Genomic DNA, 18,871 nt, shown 5'->3' on the forward strand with positions numbered 1-18,871 from the left:
TCTTGATATCTCCAATCTCTCAGTCTCAGATATCTCTCTCTCTGACCATTTCTTAATCACTGCCAATATTAATCTTCCCGCACCTTGAGTTACTACTGATACTGTTATTTCCTGTTATTTCCAATGTCCCCCTGAAATAAAAAATGTCCAGCTGAATTTCTCTTAACGCGCCTGTGTGTCCCCCTTCCCAGACCAGACGCAATACCAATACGCAGTAAATGAATGCATTTTGTATTAACATGACGTCTGACGACACGCTAATCTTTTTTACTTGTTTGTTTACACTTGCGTTTTCATAATTAAACTCCCGTGCTTTTATTCCCCAGTCCAATAGAATACGCTCACACCCTCCCTGGTTTCAGTCAGTTTCACAGTAAAGCCTGGACGACAACATTAGGCTTGTTAACAACATGGCCTGGCGCAAATATAACCTTGTATCTCTGTTACACCCGACCATTACTTCTGGAAGAATAAGTAATCGGCTTCGGCAGTGACTGTTGAAATGTAGGCTATTATATTTGTGCTTAAAAATACTGTGAAATTCATCCGCTGTAAACTTATTTATTTGCTAGACAAAATATCTGTTTGATGTTTGGACATATGGAGTGACCTAGCAAGTGAATGGGAGAAATGTGTACTTCTGCGTACTGCAGTACAGTTTATAGACAAAGTGCAGTAGATTTGTGAAACGAAAACCACATCACTGATTTAAAAAAAAAAAAAAGTAGCCTACGGTAACGTTATAAAATATGTGAAATTTGTCTTTTCTATGACAAAAAATGCTAAAATTCAGGGCCAAAATAATTCAGTATGTGTTAAGCACCAACTGTCTCTTGGCCATTTCGCCAGTAGGCCTATAACAGCATGATAAAAAATATATATATATACAGTGTATGTGATTTTATACAGCACTGTATATAATACATTTTGCACTGAGAAAACACCACTGGAATCAGAATAAAGGAAATTATTATGTAATACAGTTCACGTGCAGTCACGGTTTTGGTAAGTAGCATTTTCTAAACCATATCATTATGTGCAGTATTAAAATATGTTAAAATATAGCAAATCCACAAAACCAACAAAATACATATTGTATATCTGACATTTTATTTCTAGTGTTCTGTGTAATACGGGCCATCGTTTAACCTTGAAAAAATGAAATACGGTACCTGAAGCAGATACGCGTTTATCATATCAACAACATCAACGTGTGTTGTAAAAAATAAAGCAAAAATTGTTTTGAAAACTGTTTATTTATTTAGTACCACTTGCCAATCTATTGCAAACTTTTGTCATGTAATCAACGTTTAATCGCGAACACCAGACTGATCTAGTCTGTCTTTGGGATACAAAAAAATACATATTTTAAAAAACTAAAAGCTGAGTCTTCAACTCATTTTATTTCCTGTGTGCGTTCGTGCCTGTAAATCGATATTTATTTTTTTCAGTGACCAGATTAAAGTTTTTTGTAACTTAAGTACTATTGGTTCATTTCAAAGTACAGAATATATGGACAATCAGAAACCGAAGTATTGCCATGTGGTCTAATTTGACAAGCCGTTACGTCTGGTGTGAGAGTAAGAGTTTTTAGCTTTCAATCCAGTGAAAAAATATGGATTGTTGGCTCAATACTAGTACATTACTAGCAAAGGGCGATCAAGACAAAATACCGTCAGAGATTAAAAACGTCAAAAATGCAATCATCAGAGATCTGTGTGGTTACAAGCAGTGACATCCATCACAATGATAGTAGGTAAGCGTTTTATTATTCTTTTTTAATTAGCATCAGTATGGTACGTTTTAGTCACCAAGAATTTAAAAATGACAATAATATGTTTTTGTAATGAGGTCAGCTGTAGAGATGCGTGGATAGTGAACTTTTCTTTGCCTTATTTTCGGTAATTTTATTATCAATAAAAATACATGATTGCCATTTGGTATCACGGAATAGTCCTATGTCATTTCTGAGTGATTGAGGCTAGCATGGAGGCTTCACTAATTTTAATTAATTAGTAATTACAATAAAATGATGTTGATGTTTCCAACAACTAGAAACCTGTTTGAGGGACTATTTTTACCCAAAATTAAATATATATTTTTCCTGTTATAATACTGTAACTTTTATAATTGAATCCATTACATATTCCAAGGCTTGTGCATTTTGTTGTATCATGTTATTGTACAGAACATTTTTTTCTGTTTTCATTTTATTATGACTATCTCAGATGGGGGTACGCGGTGGACTACATTTTTTGGAAAGGGGTACGCAGCTTAAAAAGATTGAAAACCCGTTCTAATGTGATTTGGTACAATTAATATCCTCTACTCGGTGATACACCAGCATCACTGACACATTTCCCAATATTTTCTCCAAAAGTGACAGTGAGTATTGTGAGACACCTTGGTTGTATCTACAGCTTTACAGTTTTATTTTTGGTTCAGAAACAAAAGGTCAGTAAACTCTGTCGGCATAATTAAAACAAACATAAATAAGAAATGGTGGTTGGTTCTGAATCAAACATATTGACCCTCAGTCTGTAAGTCCTGGAGCAAACACTGATGGGACACGATAAACCAAATATTCTCTTCAAAACCATTGATCAAATCCTGCATCCAGCCATTGATAAAACCATCTCCCATTCATTCTTCTCTCTTACCTGCCATGATTTCTCCTCCTTCTTTCGGAAAAAAATCGATACCATTTATTCTACGCTGTCCTGTCACAAAGCCAGTATAGTTTTGACGACCTTGACTCCCCTCCGATTGCCCCTCCTGCTCTCTCTTCCTTCTCTCCTCTCTCCATTACTGAGGTCTCCAGCCTATTGTTGAAATCAACTACTGCTATGTGCCCCTTGGACCCCTGGCCAAGAAATCTTGTCCGTCTCTGTGCTTCTGATCTTGCTCCTTCCATTATACACACTCTCAACCTGTCCCTGGACTCAGGCCTGGTTCCTGCTGCCCTCAAGACTGCCCGAGTAACGCTAGTACTCAAAAAACCCTCCCTTGAACCGGCTATCTAACTTCCATCCAATATCCAATCTTCCTTTTCTCTCCATAACTCTTAAAAGGGCTGTAGGCAGCCAGCTGATGAAACATCTCACAGATAACAATCTGCTTGAATCTCTGCAGTCTGGCTTCTGCCCGGATCACAGTACTGAAACTGCTCTGCTCTGGATTGTAAATTATCTCCTGCTTAATGCTGATGCTGCTGCTCCCTCTGTGCTTGTCCTCCTTAACCTAACTGCTGCTTTTGATACCATAGATCATAGTATTCTTCTTGACTGCCTTCAGAAGTATGCTGGGATCTCTGGAACCTGTCTCTCCTGGATGTCCTCTTACCTATCTGGATGCATGCAGTCTGTTTTTTATGCTGGATGCAGTGGTGTTGCAAACCCAGTCACTTGTGGTGTCCCTCAAGGGTCTGTTCTTGGACCTCTTCTGTTCAACATCTACATGCTTCCCTTGGGTCACCTCATCTGCCAACATAGCCTCATGTTTCACTCCTATGCTGATGACACCCAGCTCTACCTAAAACTAGACCCTGGATGTCCCTCTGCCATGGTCCGGCTCTCAGCTTGCATCCAAGACATCAAGGCCTGAATGTCTGCCAATTTTCTTTAGCTTAGCACGAACAAATCTGAACTTCTTCTAGAAGGATCAAAAACTCAGCTCAAGAATCTCAATATTGCTTCCTTGAACCTTGGAAACTGTCTGCTGCTGCCTTCCCCCACTGTACAAAGCCTTGGCGTACTTCTGGATAGTAACCTCTCCTTTGATGCCCAAATCTACTCTGTAGTCAAATCCTCCTTCTACCACCGAAACATCTCAGAAGTCTGTCCCTACCTTTCTCTCCCAGATGCAGAGATACTCTGTCATTCATTCATCTCCTCTCAACTCAACTACTGCAACTCTCTCTATTTTATTATTATTATTATTATTATTATTATTATTATTATTATTATTATTATTATTTATTTCTTAGCAGATGCCATTGTCCAGGGCAACTTACAATTGTTACAAGATATCACATTATACAGATATCACATTATTTTTTACATACAATTACCCATGTATACAGTTGGGTTTTTACTGGAGCAATCTAGGTAAAGTACCTTGCTCAAGGGTACAAGTGTACTGGAATTGAACCCACGACCTTCCGGTCAAGAGTCCCCAGCCCTAACCACTACTCCACACTGCTGCCCTACTATGGTGGTCTTCAGTCACGCGCCATAAACGGATTGCAGGTAGTTCAAAATGCTGCTGCTAGGATCCTTACCAGATGTAAAAAACATGATCATATTACCCCGTCTTGCCCAGCTGCACTGGCTACCTGTAAAGTTCTGGATTACTTTCAAAATTCTCCTGCTTGCCAACAAGGCCCTTCATCACACAGGTCCATGACAACCAAGTTCTCTCTGCAGTCCTGAATCATAAGGATAAAGGTTTGTTGGAACATTCCTGGCTGGTTGGCATAAATTGAGAGAGACAATCACTTGGTATATATGTATGGTATGAACCATGATGGGCTATGCGGTTCCCAGAAAAATACTCTAATAACTAAACTGAAATAAAACAATTCTTAAACAAATTAATAATAAAAGAGTGGTCTTAATGCAAGATAAATGTATATGAGAAAAACAACTAAGTAAAAAAGTTAAGGTTTACACAAATCACCAGTATTCTTTTCAGAAAACAAACAACACATTCCCAGCTTAATGGCATCTAGTTTATTGGAATGGATATATTTGCACATTTAACACATAAATAAGTAACTATTACAGCAAGGAACATTGGTCTTGTTTTAATTAACAATACTCCTCCCATATGCAATCCATAAAACAACAGACACAAAACTTAAATTTGAACGATTACCTTACGCACTTTATATTACTAAGGTATACTGCATTATCTATACACAATACGTTTACAGTAAAAACAAATAACATTCAAATATTAAATGGTTTATTTCCATTGCAACAATGTATTTGAAAAGCACACATTATTTTGTAGGTGAAAAGGACACACATTCACAGGAATCCCCTAGCTTCTTGCTGCTACAGCTGGAGGTTGTTCGGACTGTAGCTGCTTTCCAAGATATTCCCTGAAAAGATGTTTAAAAAGCTGTCAGAGGACATACTACACAATGATACACACTGATACACACAAATACACATACAAACTGGGCTGATTGGGCTTTACTGTCATGATCCAAACCAGGGCATACCTAATATTTTCAAATGAAATGTACTACACTGCAGCAGTATTTTGGTCTCTGTTTACATTTTTACACCAATAAGCAGATCATTTTTGCATTCTAATAAAACTGAGAACAACATTTTAATTAACTGCATCATTTTCTTTTTATCACTAGACAACTATTGTAATTTTGCTTAGCATGTCAGTAACTTGACCACTGACCACATTACAAAGTGCTTTCAAGTCATTAGGATGCTGATACGCCATGAGCTTCATACATATAGCAACTTCCATTTCAACAAACCTGCAGCTGAGGGTAAATGTTCATCACCAACACACTGTATTACCTGTTTAGCTGTTTCTTGCTTGTAGAACAGCAGCTATGGTTCAAGGTTAATTAGGGCAAGCAGACAGTGAGCGTCAGGCATCATCTATGTCAATTGAGGCATAAAGCAAAACCCCTAGTGATGGTTTTAACTTCAAATTGGTTTCCAAAGCGGGAGCTTGGTCTTATATATTTTAGCATTATAATATGCGAGCAATGTATTTCAAGGGTTAAAATGTTGCATGACTATATTTTACATGGCAAGTCAATTTCAGAAGCTTAATAATAATAATAATAATAATAATAATAATAATAATAATAATAATATATGGCACAGCCATTGACATTTAATTTTTTGTACATCATTTATTATTTCTTCAAGCAGAAAAGACTCATTAAAGATGCACAATTTAGAGACAGTTACTTGAATCCATAACATTTTATTGTTTATTTTTTATGCAAGGTATTGTAGAGGCAGGGAGTTCAACCCTCTTTTAAATATAAATCTTCAACGTATTCACATGTAATGTAAAGCTGTAACAACTAGTATTAATTAAATGACGTACCACTTAAGCAAATTATTAAAACAAAAAAAATTACAGAATGACTACCGATTCCCTATTTCCACAAGCAAATGAGTATTGCAGCAAGATGCTTCATAATCTTATTTTTCTAGGATTATTTAATCTTTTCTTACACATTGAAGAATACTTCTACAACTAACAATGTCATCCACTAATTCTATTTTTATTTCATAAATGTAATATGTAAGGTTCCCCCTCTGGAAAATAGAATTAAAATATAATGTTATAGTAAATCAAGAAATGCATATGGACTCAAATTTTATAATTTGTATAATTGCTTTTGACTTTAGATTAATTATTGCTACAATAAATAACACATTCATTGTTGAAAATGACATGGCACATACTGGTAGTTCCAGTAGTTTTGCAAATCTTGAAAGCAACTGACAATGTAAAGTACATTTCCTGTGCTTGTTATTTAGTTTTCTTTATAAATCTAAGGCAACAACCAATTCCAGATATAATCTATCTTTTCCTGGTAGTTAAATGGTGTATCAATTTTGAAATAATCCTCTACTAATGGTGATAAAATATTAAATTTCACATATACAGTGTGTTGCTGTAGTTTTTATGTTTCATTCGGATGATGTTCTCAACTTGTTACTTTAAGGTTTCAAAGACTTTTTTATAACCTTAAAGTAAGGTAGTCCATGATTAGTGGTAATTGTGGGATGTGAAAGCACCTCTTAGTATTCATGACTTATTTTGTTTGTCTGACTGGCTGGCAGTCATTCTGTGTTGCAGACGGTGAGTTAGAAGGTCAGACGAAATGTTTGTCTCAGATCTTCAGACATACACTTTCATTTTGAAAATAGAAAAAAGATGTCTGAGTTGGTGTTTCAGTTAAATGCTTCAATACGTTTTTTTTTTCTTGGGAGTATTTTTTGAGATCAGGTGTCTTATTATTACAATGTATACATGTTATTTAATATTGTATACACAGGGTGTAACAATACACTACTAATGTGACAGTAAGCATCATGATATGAAGTTTGTGATATGATCTGTATTATGATACATATGATGGTCCTGATGGGCTTCTTGTGTGATGCCTAATAAGATCAAATGGTCATTTAATGAGGGGATGTATGTTTATATTCATAATAACTATAAAACACACGTATTCTAGATTTGGTGATCTACAATGAGCCATGCTGTGCTTTTTGGTCTTGTACCACAATACAAACAATACCCAGCTACCTCTGTTCTGATAAGATATATCTAGGGCTTCCGTTTTTCGGGTTTTATTAATTTTAGCTATTTTCAAGATTTATGTAAATGTTTTTTTTTTTTTTTTTTTCCGGGGCTTTCGTTTTTGATATACTGTATGGAATTAGTGTTTTCGGTTACTTTCCAAAATACTTGAGTTTTTTTTTTTGTACTTTCTTTCCATTACTGTCTTCCACAACGAAATCCCTATGGTCACAGCCACATTCTTCTGGGGTTTTTGTGTGTAGGCATTTTTGTACATTTCGCCACAATTCTGTTTCAAATCCTCCGTATCCGGGTTTAAAGTATTGAGAACGAATCAATGCAAGTCAGGAAGGCGGGACACTGCCCTGCAGCACTGGGAAATGTGTTTATTATTATTTTTGTAGTAGGTTTTATTTTTTTAATGGGAATAGGGTAAAGTCAACTTGAATTGATTAACCATTTCCATGGTTTTTCCGATGTTTTCTGGTGTTTATAAGCTATCCACCGATTTCATTTTTTTTGTGTCAGGGGTGTTTTATCGGGTTTTATTTATTTTATTTATCAAAACTGAAAATCAGAAGCCCTAGATATATCATGTAAAGAAAGTAAGTATCACCCCTTGTTTATGAGTAACCATTTCGCTTTTAGTTTACTTTCCACACACAAGCTCTTGTTTTTTCTCCTACATTGTTTAAAAAGTCAGCCATTTAATATATATTCATATAGAAATTTAATTCTCTCATAGGTTAAGCTAGTGAAACCTGCTGATGCCAAATATGCCAATGGAAAACACTTCCTATGGCATTTTTTTTTTCTAGATGACAGGTGTTTTTACTAAGCATAACTCTAGTCACATTCAACTACCACACGGTAGAGCCTTCATCAACGGGCACAATCGCTTAAATAAAATTGTAACTTCTGAATACCAGGTCTGACAGAATTTTCAAATTCTTTATTCTATAATTTGACCAGTGTTTGCAATTTCTGCAAGTCTCCGTTTATGACACATTATATGGGTGGCATTGGAAACTTAACCCTGAAAAAGCTCAATTGTAACCAGTACACTTTAACTATATTATTATTATTATTATTAGTTTATTTTAGCAGACACCTTTATCCAAGGCGACTTACAGAGACTAGGGTGTGTGAACTATGCATCAGCTGCAGAGTCACTTACAATTACGTCTCACTCGAAAGACGGAGCACAAGGAGGTTAAGTGACTTGCTCAGGGTCACACAATGAGTCAGTGGCTGAGGTGGGATTTGAACCGGGGACCTCATGGTTACAAGCCCCTTTCTTTAACCACAGGACCACACAGCCTACTATATCACCAACACAACATATATGCACTGATGGATAAATTAGGCTTAACAGTTTATTCAAGTGACACCATCATCACCTACTGTTTCCATGACAGCAACTACAATTTTTCTTTCAATGTGAAAAAGATATGCTGTTGCCACTTAAACATTATTTTAAAACTATCTAAAGAATACTGTAAAGTACCCAATAATGCACATGCTATTATTAATAGTGCTTTTTAAAACGCGCAGGCTGTCAGTGACCACATTACCCAGACTTGTGTCCACAGCGTTTCTTAAACGGAAAACAGTAATTGCCAATTACTAAATTAAAAAAAAAAAAATATTTGTCTATCATTCCATTTTTAAATGTATTCCAACTATTCCAGTATCCTCAGACAACTGTATTTCCTATCACAATGTTTTAGCAGTTTTGAAACGGGGCAGACATGAATCAACACAGTGATGGTATTTATTGTAACAAATTCAAAGAATATACTTTAAAAGATGGCATCAAAATAAATTCCACAAAATGAAAAACAAAACTGAAGAAAGCAACAAAACAGATTTCTTTTTTTTTGTAAATGCTGAAATCCTTGTAAACCTTGAAAAGACATGAAACATGACATTCAAATATGATTTGTACCTTCAATGTGTAATGCAGTGTACTGTTGTCCTCTTAGTTGGACAAAATGGAATGCCTGGACTTTATTACCTTTTCTGTATTTTACCTAAAAATTTGTTTTATGGCTGATTTTAACATTGGCAGAAAAAAAAAACAACTCATTCAAATGATACTAAGAACTTAATATTAACCAGACATGGCCTGTTTATATGTATTACATTTTAGAGGAGCTCATTTCACTTGCTAGCCTATTTGTAAATGCATCAACCAGTTCATCTTGGGTGTCAAGTTTGATGCCTGCACTTTTCTAAGTTATGTTAGACCAAACTGGATGTTCCTTGGGCTGTCACTCTTATCAGCAGTGTAGAAAACCCCTAAAAAACAACATAGAATTTCACTCTGATTTAGATTGAAGCCCAATAACTACTGCACTACACAGGCAGGTATAAAACACATTTTAAATCAATATAATTTGTAATATACAGCTGTGTAAGTGAGAAAGTCCACTGTTGCTGTAGAATTTTTCCATTCCAACCTGTTCATTACGGTTTCTTTGCGGCAGGATATTTTCACTTTAATATTTTAACTGAACAATATAAAAATGCAATTTTTACTGCGGGACAGCAGGAAGACAAATAGGTTTTTGGTCCAACTACCTACTACAGTCAACTAAGTAATATCCTGTTTTATATCTCAGGCATTTAAGAAAGTTGTTGTTGAAGCTGACACCCTGGGATCCTTCAAGAAGCTGCTTGGTGAGATTCTGGGATCAATAAGCTACTAACAACCAAACGAGCAAGATGGGCTGAATGGCCTCCTCTAGTTTGTAAACTTTCTTATGTTCTCATGTGTGTAGGAGCTGTAAAATATGGAGTGCTTCAGAAGACCTTGAGGCAGTTCTGAAAAATAATAATACTGAAAAGGACACCTAAGTGTTTTACAAAGACAATCACTAACTTATTTTCTCTTTCTCCACCCACTACCTTTACTATACAGCTGGTTTTTATTTTGTTTTGTTTTTCCAGTGCATTATTCTCCCAACATCTTTCCTAGTTTTGCTCCAAGCCCCCTTCCCTTTATTAACTTCTATTATGTTAGCTCAGCCTTCTCTTACACAATCAACTTAAACCAGATATATGAACACTATTACTGTAAGATGACGTTAGGTTATATATCATACCCCTGGTTCCCTGAAATAGAAATGTTATCCATTACTGATTGGAATATACCTTTGTGTAATTGACCTGAGTATGCATTTCAAAGCTACTCGACAGAGGAGATAAACTGCAGTGAGCAGAAGAGAAACCACCCTTAGCACTCTAGATCCAAAACCAGGGTTTTGAGGATTCATGACATTAAGTCTGTAGAACCTAATAAAGGTATGGGGAATAGCCCACACCGCTACATTGAAAATGTCCTTGACAGATGCACCCTGGAATAAAGCCCACAAATTTGCCATGCCCCTGGTGGAATGGGCATTGAGCTTTTCTGGAGGGGGCAAGTTGGCCAGCTCATAGGCAGTCCTGATCGTGTCTGCTATGCACTTGGACAGCCGATACTTAGAAAGGAGCTTGACCGTGGGACTTCGCCCCATAGCAGACAAAAAATTGTTCGGACTGCCTCCAACTTCTCGTCCTGTCAACGTAGTATGGCAGGGCCCGCACAGGGCAGAGCATATGGAGCTGTCACTCTCTGTCAGACTGGAAAAGCAGTGCATGGAAAGCCTCCAATTCCAGTTGTTGTGTGTGATGTGTGAATGCAAGTCTCCAAGAACAAAGACCTAACACTCCTCTTTAACATACAGGGCAGAAAATATTGCTGTTTAACAGAATGGAAGGAAAATATTGCTTGGGATTTCACAGTATTACTACATGAAGACTATGAAGATTACCTGTAATATAGCTTCTTCATAGGATGATGAACTCCACACAAAGTGAACTCCCAGTCTCCATGTTGCTTGTGTCAGGAGAAAAAAAAAACAACAATCTCCTATCCAGAGATCATTGTAATATAATCCTTTTTGGCACCAAGGTCAGTGTCCCTCCTCCATAAAACCACATATCATATGTCCAAATTTCAAAAATAAAGACAGCAAAGGAAAAAGGGGTAATGAGGGTTGTATATATGTGTGTGGAGTTCCTCATCCTACAAAGAAACCATATTACAGGTAATCTTCGTATTCTTACGATGAAATCCACACACAAAGTAAACCATACCTAAAGATGTAGTCAAGAAGATAGTAGGTTGTTAGTAAAGCAAGTCACAGATGAACACAGTGAGCTAATTAGACTGAGAGGAAGACACATTCAAGTTAGAATGCTTAATAATGGTCTCTAAGGAGGCCCAGGTAGCAGCATTGCAGATGTCCTGTATTGGGACAGATTTTAGTTTTGCCCATGTAGTAGCCATTCAACTTAACAAGTGGGCTTTGATAGATCCTGGAGGTGGTTTCTTTTCAAGGCTGTAATAGAACACTATGCAGGATGTGATCCAATTTGAAACTGTCTGTTAGGAGACAGATTTGTCCTGGTTTTGTGAGCCTTCCTGCTGAGGTCACTGCCACCAGAAACACTTTTTTCCAAGTGAAGAATTTCTCCAGGAACAAGAACCTCTCGAGCCAGTAAGGGGCTATTAGGATGACACTGGTTTAGTCTCTACTTACCTTCCTGAACACTGCTGGGATTAGTGGCAGGGGAGGCTATGCATATATTATGCATACTGTTGCCATGGCTGCTCTCTGCTGAAAACGGGAGCAAAAAAGTGACAGCTGGGTGTACTCTGCTGTGGCGAATAGGTCTACTGTTGGATGACCTAGTTTGTTGAATACTCACTGTACCACATCTGCCACTTGTGAGGAACCATCTCTCTGCTGAGTAGGTCTGTGATGTTGTTGAGTCTGGGCAAGTAGGCTGCCTAGATTGTGCTGTCCTGTGTCTTGCACCAGTTCCAGATCTTTATTGATAGGAGGCAAAGCTCCCAAAGATTTTGAGCCTCCCTAGTGATTGGCATATGTTATTCTGTGGTGTTGTCTATGGGAACTAGTATTTCCCTTTGTTTAAAGGTGAAGCATTACAGTACCAGGAAGATTGCTTCCCTTACCAAGGAGACTGCTGCCAATGTGGCCCTGAAACTGCTGAAATAATTGTGCTGTTGGCCTGGCTCCAATTTACCCACCAGCTAACAGATTGTGAGGTCTGTGAGGCACACTCTTCCTGAGGGTATACGAACTGAGCCGCAGGAAGACTAGGGACTGTGCCGGGGCGAGAGATTACTTTTCCCTGTACACCAATGGCCCAGGTCCTCTGTGTGTGTGTGTGTGTGTGTGTGTGTGTGTGTGTGTGTGTGTGTGTGTGTGTGTCTATATATATATATATATATATATATATATATATATATATATATATATATATATATATATATATATATATATATATATATATATATATATTTTAACTAAACAGCAAAACAAAAAAAAGTGCAAACACAAAAGACTATACTAACTCCTTAACCCAGCGAACGCAGGAGAACTTTGGACAATGATACTGAAATGACATTTGGTTTTATGGAGGAGGAACACTGTCTTTGGTACCAAAAAGGGTTATATTACAATGATCTCTGGGTAAGAGATTGGTTTGTTTCTCCTGACACAAGCAACATGGAGACCAAGAGTTCACTTTGTGTGTGGAGTTCATCATACGAGGTAAGAAATATTACTTTGCAGGACGAAAAAATAAGATCATAAAATGTGTAAACGGGCAGTGATGTGTGATACACTGCCTTAATGGTTTCATTAGTTATGATATAACAATATTTCTGTTCCCTGTCAGTGAGATGAGATGAGGTTAAAAACTCTATAACCACAAATGCAGATGAACCCAGCTCGTTTGCATAGTAGTTAAGATGCCTGCACTCTGTTACATGTGTACTAATTTACATAATTCAGAAACATTGGAAGCTGCTCCCAGTGGAAAAGGTGATGGTTGGTTAAAATAGATGAATGAATATACCTATGGTAAAAAAAATAAATTAATAAAATAAATCTGATTACATACCAGTTATGTACCATCAGCTTCTGTACAGCTAGTAGCGCATTGTAACGCACTTGCTGGTCCTCGTGGTGCATGTGGTTCATTACTAACTGCTTCCCACCAAGCTGCTCAATTACTCTGCAAAACAGGATCAAAACAGTAAGGTCAGTAACAACACATTATTTATTTATTAACAAAAACAACACACATCCACAATCCACAGGTCCATAATTAAAGAGTCCTGTCAGAATGAATAGTTTGTAAACATGAAGTAAAATGGGCATGTGAAAAAAATATGTAGTGCAATAGTTAATGTCTACAGAACTAATTATGGAATATTCCTTATAAATGGTGTCTTTTTTTTCAAAACACTGTGGAACAGTATAAAGTACTTCAGAAACCATAAAAACATATCTTTATCAACAATATATTTTGTATTTTTTAAATGTTTATTAATTATTATTATTATGTATTCTGCTTAGGGTTTTCAAAGAGATGCGTGCATAAATTATTATTGTTTGCATATCAATTAATGAACATAAACAGTAAACATATACACAGAATATCCTATTATCAAAGCAGTGTTTTACAAACGGCAAGAACAACAGAATAAATAATGCTAACAACAAAGCGCTAACTATAATACGCAAACATAGTAAAATTGCAATGCCATCATAAACGTTTATCCTCAGGATATTTATAAGCAATCATGGACACTACTCTCGATTATTTTCTCAAAATAAATATATATACATAAAATAACAGTTCTTCATTCCATTATTATCAGTAAAATAGAAAAAAAAATAACTGATATAAATTCTGTGAAACATTATGTGCTTATATCCACTCGTATCTTTATTCATAAATGTTGTAAAAACATATATTAAAGCACATGAGACAGAATAAATGTTTTAATATAACTGTGTCAAATACAGCATTTTCCATTTCTTTATTCCTAAACAAGTTCCTCTGATGTTTTCTCTCTGTGTACTGTTGAAAACTTTCTCCGGCCTTCAGGGAGTGAAATTCAATCCCTCCCCTCTCCAATGATATGTGCTTCCAACCTGTACGGCAAAGTATGGTGGCCCAGTAAGTCCCAAAAAATTAAGTGTGTTTTTTTTATTCTGTTTACCCGATCACAGGCCCAGAAAGAGACTTCAGTATTATTATTATTATTATTATTATTATTATTATTATTATTATTATTTATTTATTAGCAGACGCCCTTATCCAGGGCGACTTACAATCGTAAGCAAATACATTTCAAGTGTTACAATGCAAGCAATACAATAAGAGCAAGAGTATGATCATGTTTACATGATCACGGCCCTTTAAAGGGTTAATCAGTTGGATGGTCTTAATAATCAATATTTGCTAAATAATAATGTAATAATAAAAACTAAGCTATGCCAATTTCACTGATTTTTTAAATGTTTTTTTTTTTACTTAAAATCAGAAAATCTTTAGTCTAAGGATGTGCTAACTGCTCCCATTAATAATAATAAAAAAAATTGACAAGCAGTACTATATCAAGACAAACCCTTATTCTATTACTGCATATAAATCTACAGTGGGTGTAAGCATATGAAACTTGATTTCAAGTGTAATCTCTTACAATATATTATTTACAGTTTGACAGCTTCTGTCCTAATACAGGACACAAAATGAATAACCTATTTGTTATTAGATTAAATCTTTCAGGACAAAATCTATGTGCACGAGGAATGGCTCAAATGATTGACAATCCTACTGACAGCTTGATTCCAGCCATGTTAGTTATTATAGAGTATCATTTTCACCTTATGTCTGTTTAGGGACTAGTGTGAAATTAGTTCTGGCACTCAACTCAATTCTTAGTAAGAAAATGTCCACATAAAAAATAATAAAAGAAAAAACACTGGATTGCCGTTTTTTCACTCAGAATCGATCATCTAGAACAGGGCTTCTCAAACTTGGTCCTGGGGACCCCCTGTGGCTGCTGGTTTTCATTCCAACCAAGCTCTCAATTACTTAACTATACCCTTAATTGAACTGATCATTTGCTTAACTAGACATTTTTACTTGTTTTCAGCTCTTGAACAGTTGCATATTTCAAGTTAGCTATAACATTTAATAAGTAACTTGAACTGCAACTCGTGAGAATGCATGGTGGGCAGTTAGTGATTATTGACAAATTGACTGTCGGCCATGCAAATTAAACTCTTGTGCAAATGTGGTAATCTCCAGATTAATTCACTTATTGCTAATCCAGAGACGACCACATGTATAAAAACCTGCAGCTTTTGTTGTTCAAGGTGGGTGTTTGAGAAGAGGAACGAGAGCAAGAGAGCGTGAGGTAAAATGAAAGTAAAAAGCAGTAAGAAAAGAAAACTGGATTATAGGATCAGTGAAGGCGACTGCCCAGCCTGACCGAGGTCTTGTTTGTTTTATGTGTTCGAGATTTGTTTAAACATTTATTTTGCTCCGTGAAAGTCATGTTTTTTTTTGTTTAAACCTTTTATTTAAAATAAAAACACGCAGCAGCGCTTTCACTCGCAGTACCTGTGTGTCTCTGTCAGCTTCCTGGATCTAGGGACATCACCACTCAGCCGTACTGCCACAGATGCACATATTTGATATCTTAGAACTCAGGACACTAGAGCTGTCAGATTCAGAGTTCCAAATATTGTGACAAACAAGTGATTTTTACTACATACAATGACATTACCTCAGATTGCAGAAGGATTATGGGTAATAAACCATTGACTAGAGATGTTATGCTATCCATTTCTAAAATCCTTATTTTGTACCAATTCAGAAAATATATACTTTTGCCTGGGTATCTCATTTCTTGGTGGCGTACTGGGCACATGAAATTGGGGTGGGTAATATACACCATGGGCTGCATAATTCAAAGTGGAAAAGTCAAAGTGGCCTGGTGTCAGCCTAGAGCATGTAATGCTTTCAAAAATAGACATGTTAATAGATTATATTTATCAATTAACTAAATGCAAAGTGAGTGAACAGAAGAAAAATCTAAATCAAATCCATATTTGGTGTGACCACCCTTTGCCTTCAAAACAGCATCAATTCTTCTAGGTACATTTGCACAAAGTCAGGGATTTTGTAGGCATATAGTCAGGTGTATGATTAAACAATTATACCAAACAGGTGCTAATGATCATCAATTCAATAATGTAGGTTGAAACACAATCATTAACTGAAACAGAAACAGCTGTGTAGGAGGAATAAAACTGGGTGAGGAACAGCCAAACTCAGCTAACAAGGTGAGGTTGCTGAAGACAGTTTACTGTCAAAAGTCATACACCATGGCAAGACTGAGCACAGCAACAAGACACAAGGTAGTTATACTGCATCAGCAAGGTCTCTCCCAGGCAGAAATTTCAAGGCAGACAGGGGTTTCCAGATGTGCTGTCCAAGCTCTTTTGAAGAAGCACAAAGAAACGGGCAACGTTGAGGACCGTAGACGCAGTGGTCGGCCAAGGAAACTTACTGCAGCAGTTGAAAGACACATCATGCTTACTTCCCTTCGCAATCGGAAGATGTCCAGCAGTGCCATCAGCTCAGAATTGGCAGAAAACAGTGGGACCCTGGTACACCCATCTACTGTCCGGAGAAGTCTGGTCAGAAGTGGCCTTCATGGAAGACTTGCGGTCAAAAAGCCATACCTCCGACGTGGAAACAAGGCCAAGCGACTCAACTATGCACGAAAACACAGGAACTGGGGTGCAGAAAAATGGTAGCAGGTGCTCTGGACTGATGGGTCAAAATTTGAAATATTTGGCTGTAGCAGAAGGCAGTTTGTTCGCCGAAGGGCTGGAGAGCGGTACACGAATGAGTGTCTGCAGGCAACAGTGAAGCATGGTGAATGTTCCTTGCAAGTTTGGGGCTGCATTTCTGCAAATGGAGTTGGGGATTTGGTCTGAATTAATGGTCTCCTCAATGCTGAGAAGTACAGGCAGATACTTATCCATCATGCAATACCATCAGGGAGGCATCTGACTGGCCCCAAATTTATTCTGCAGCATGACAATGACCCCAAACATACAGAGAAAGTCATTAAGAACTATCTTCAGCGTAAAGAATAACAAGGAGTCCTGGATGTGATGGTATGGCCCCCACAGAGCCCTGATCTCAACATCATCGAGTCTGTCTGGGATTACATGAAGAGAGAGAAGCAACTGAGGCTGCCTAAATCCACAGAAGAACTGTGGTTAGTTCTCCAATATGTTTGGGCCAACCTACCTGCCGAGTTCCTTCAAAAACTGTGTGCAAGTGTACCTAGAAGAATTGATGCTGTTTTGAAGGCAACGGGTGGTCACAACAAATATTGATTTGATGTAGATTTTTCTTCTGTTCACTCACTTTGCATTTTGTTATTTGATAAATATAAACTATTAACATGTCTATTTTTGAAAGCATTCTTACTTTACAGCATTTTTTCACACCTGTCTAAAACTTTTGCACAGTACTGTAGGTATAATACATTTTATGAAAAAGTTGCATTTTGCATACAATAATAACTGTATTGTTGTGGTCAATGAAAGCAATGAAACAGTCACACTTTGACAAAAAAAGAGAGAGTGAGAGTTTTCTTAAATGGAACATATGGTAATTTTGGTGTAAAACAGCTGACTCCCAAAATCACAAATTTTTTGTAGCACAGAGCATCGGAAGGGCCTCAGCAGACAAGGGGTTAAAAAGAAAAAAAATGTAATGACATTTTAGTAAGGATTTTTTTTTTTTTTTTTTTTTTTTAAACTTTCTAGTTCACACGGCTCAAATGGTTACTTACGAGCATAGCAACTGCAGCTACACATTAAATATAAACCTGTGGATATCAAACACTGTACATTAAGATAAATATTTATTTTACCCAGGTTGCTTCACACTATTAAATGGCATTTACTGAACATGAATAAATATTAAACTCATCAATAATTACATTTTACAGTACCTAAGAATGACATGCTGCCTTATTTGAAGAATGTGTTCGATACAATATTTAATCTAATGTATTTTTTATATAAAAAGATTTATGTATGTATGTGCCGGTTTGTCTAATATTAAACTACTGTACCAGTGCCACAATGGGATTGCTGCTGCCACAGTTGTGTCTCACACAAACTTAACTGTCAACAACCCGATTTATTTGTTCAGGATCTACGGCATTCAGGTCATGTTTCTAGGTAGAAACACAAAACCACTGTTCTAATTAAAAGTTTTAATTTGTTACTCTCAATACTCTTAGTCATTTTGTTAAACGTAAGCTTTCAGATCCTTGACTGACCTTCTCTCGACCCAGACGCGTGTGTAAGTGGAGAAAAATAAGTGGTTAAAGTTATCAATCTTTGGAATTTGAAAACGTCACAGCTATACTGCTTCACTGTGAACACAATAGCTGTCAGCCTTATTCCCACCCTCCCAAGCCATTGATTTGTCAACATTCAGACTGAACCTGCCTCTGGGATCCGTAGAAAACAGCTACTGGTTAGAAAGCTGAGTAAACCTATCAAGTCTTCCGTTCATTGTAACTGCAATGCTATACTATATATATATATATATATATATATGTATATGTATCTGTATACACACACACACACGCACACACACA

The 18,871-nt window shown here is 36.7% G+C and overlaps 1 protein-coding gene across 3 annotated transcripts in view; it reads right to left on the bottom strand.

Moving 5' to 3' along the window:
* Nucleotides 1–4,715: 4,715 nt before the first annotated feature.
* atp6v1h (ATPase H+ transporting V1 subunit H) overlaps nt 4,716–18,871 on the bottom strand; it is an 82,650-nt gene continuing 68,494 nt past the window's right edge. For all 3 annotated transcript variants that reach the window (XM_059016881.1, XM_033992630.3, XM_033992631.3), the window contains exons 13-14: nt 13,282–13,395; nt 4,716–5,104 (exon numbers count right to left, since the gene is read on the bottom strand). In XM_059016881.1, the coding sequence (XP_058872864.1) occupies nt 5,044–5,104; nt 13,282–13,395 (175 nt within the window). In that variant the 3' untranslated portion in view covers nt 4,716–5,043. The remainder of the gene's footprint in view (nt 5,105–13,281; nt 13,396–18,871) is intronic.

Source organism: Acipenser ruthenus, chromosome 3 (assembly GCF_902713425.1).
Source record: "Acipenser ruthenus chromosome 3, fAciRut3.2 maternal haplotype, whole genome shotgun sequence".
NCBI lineage: Eukaryota > Metazoa > Chordata > Actinopteri > Acipenseriformes > Acipenseridae > Acipenser > Acipenser ruthenus.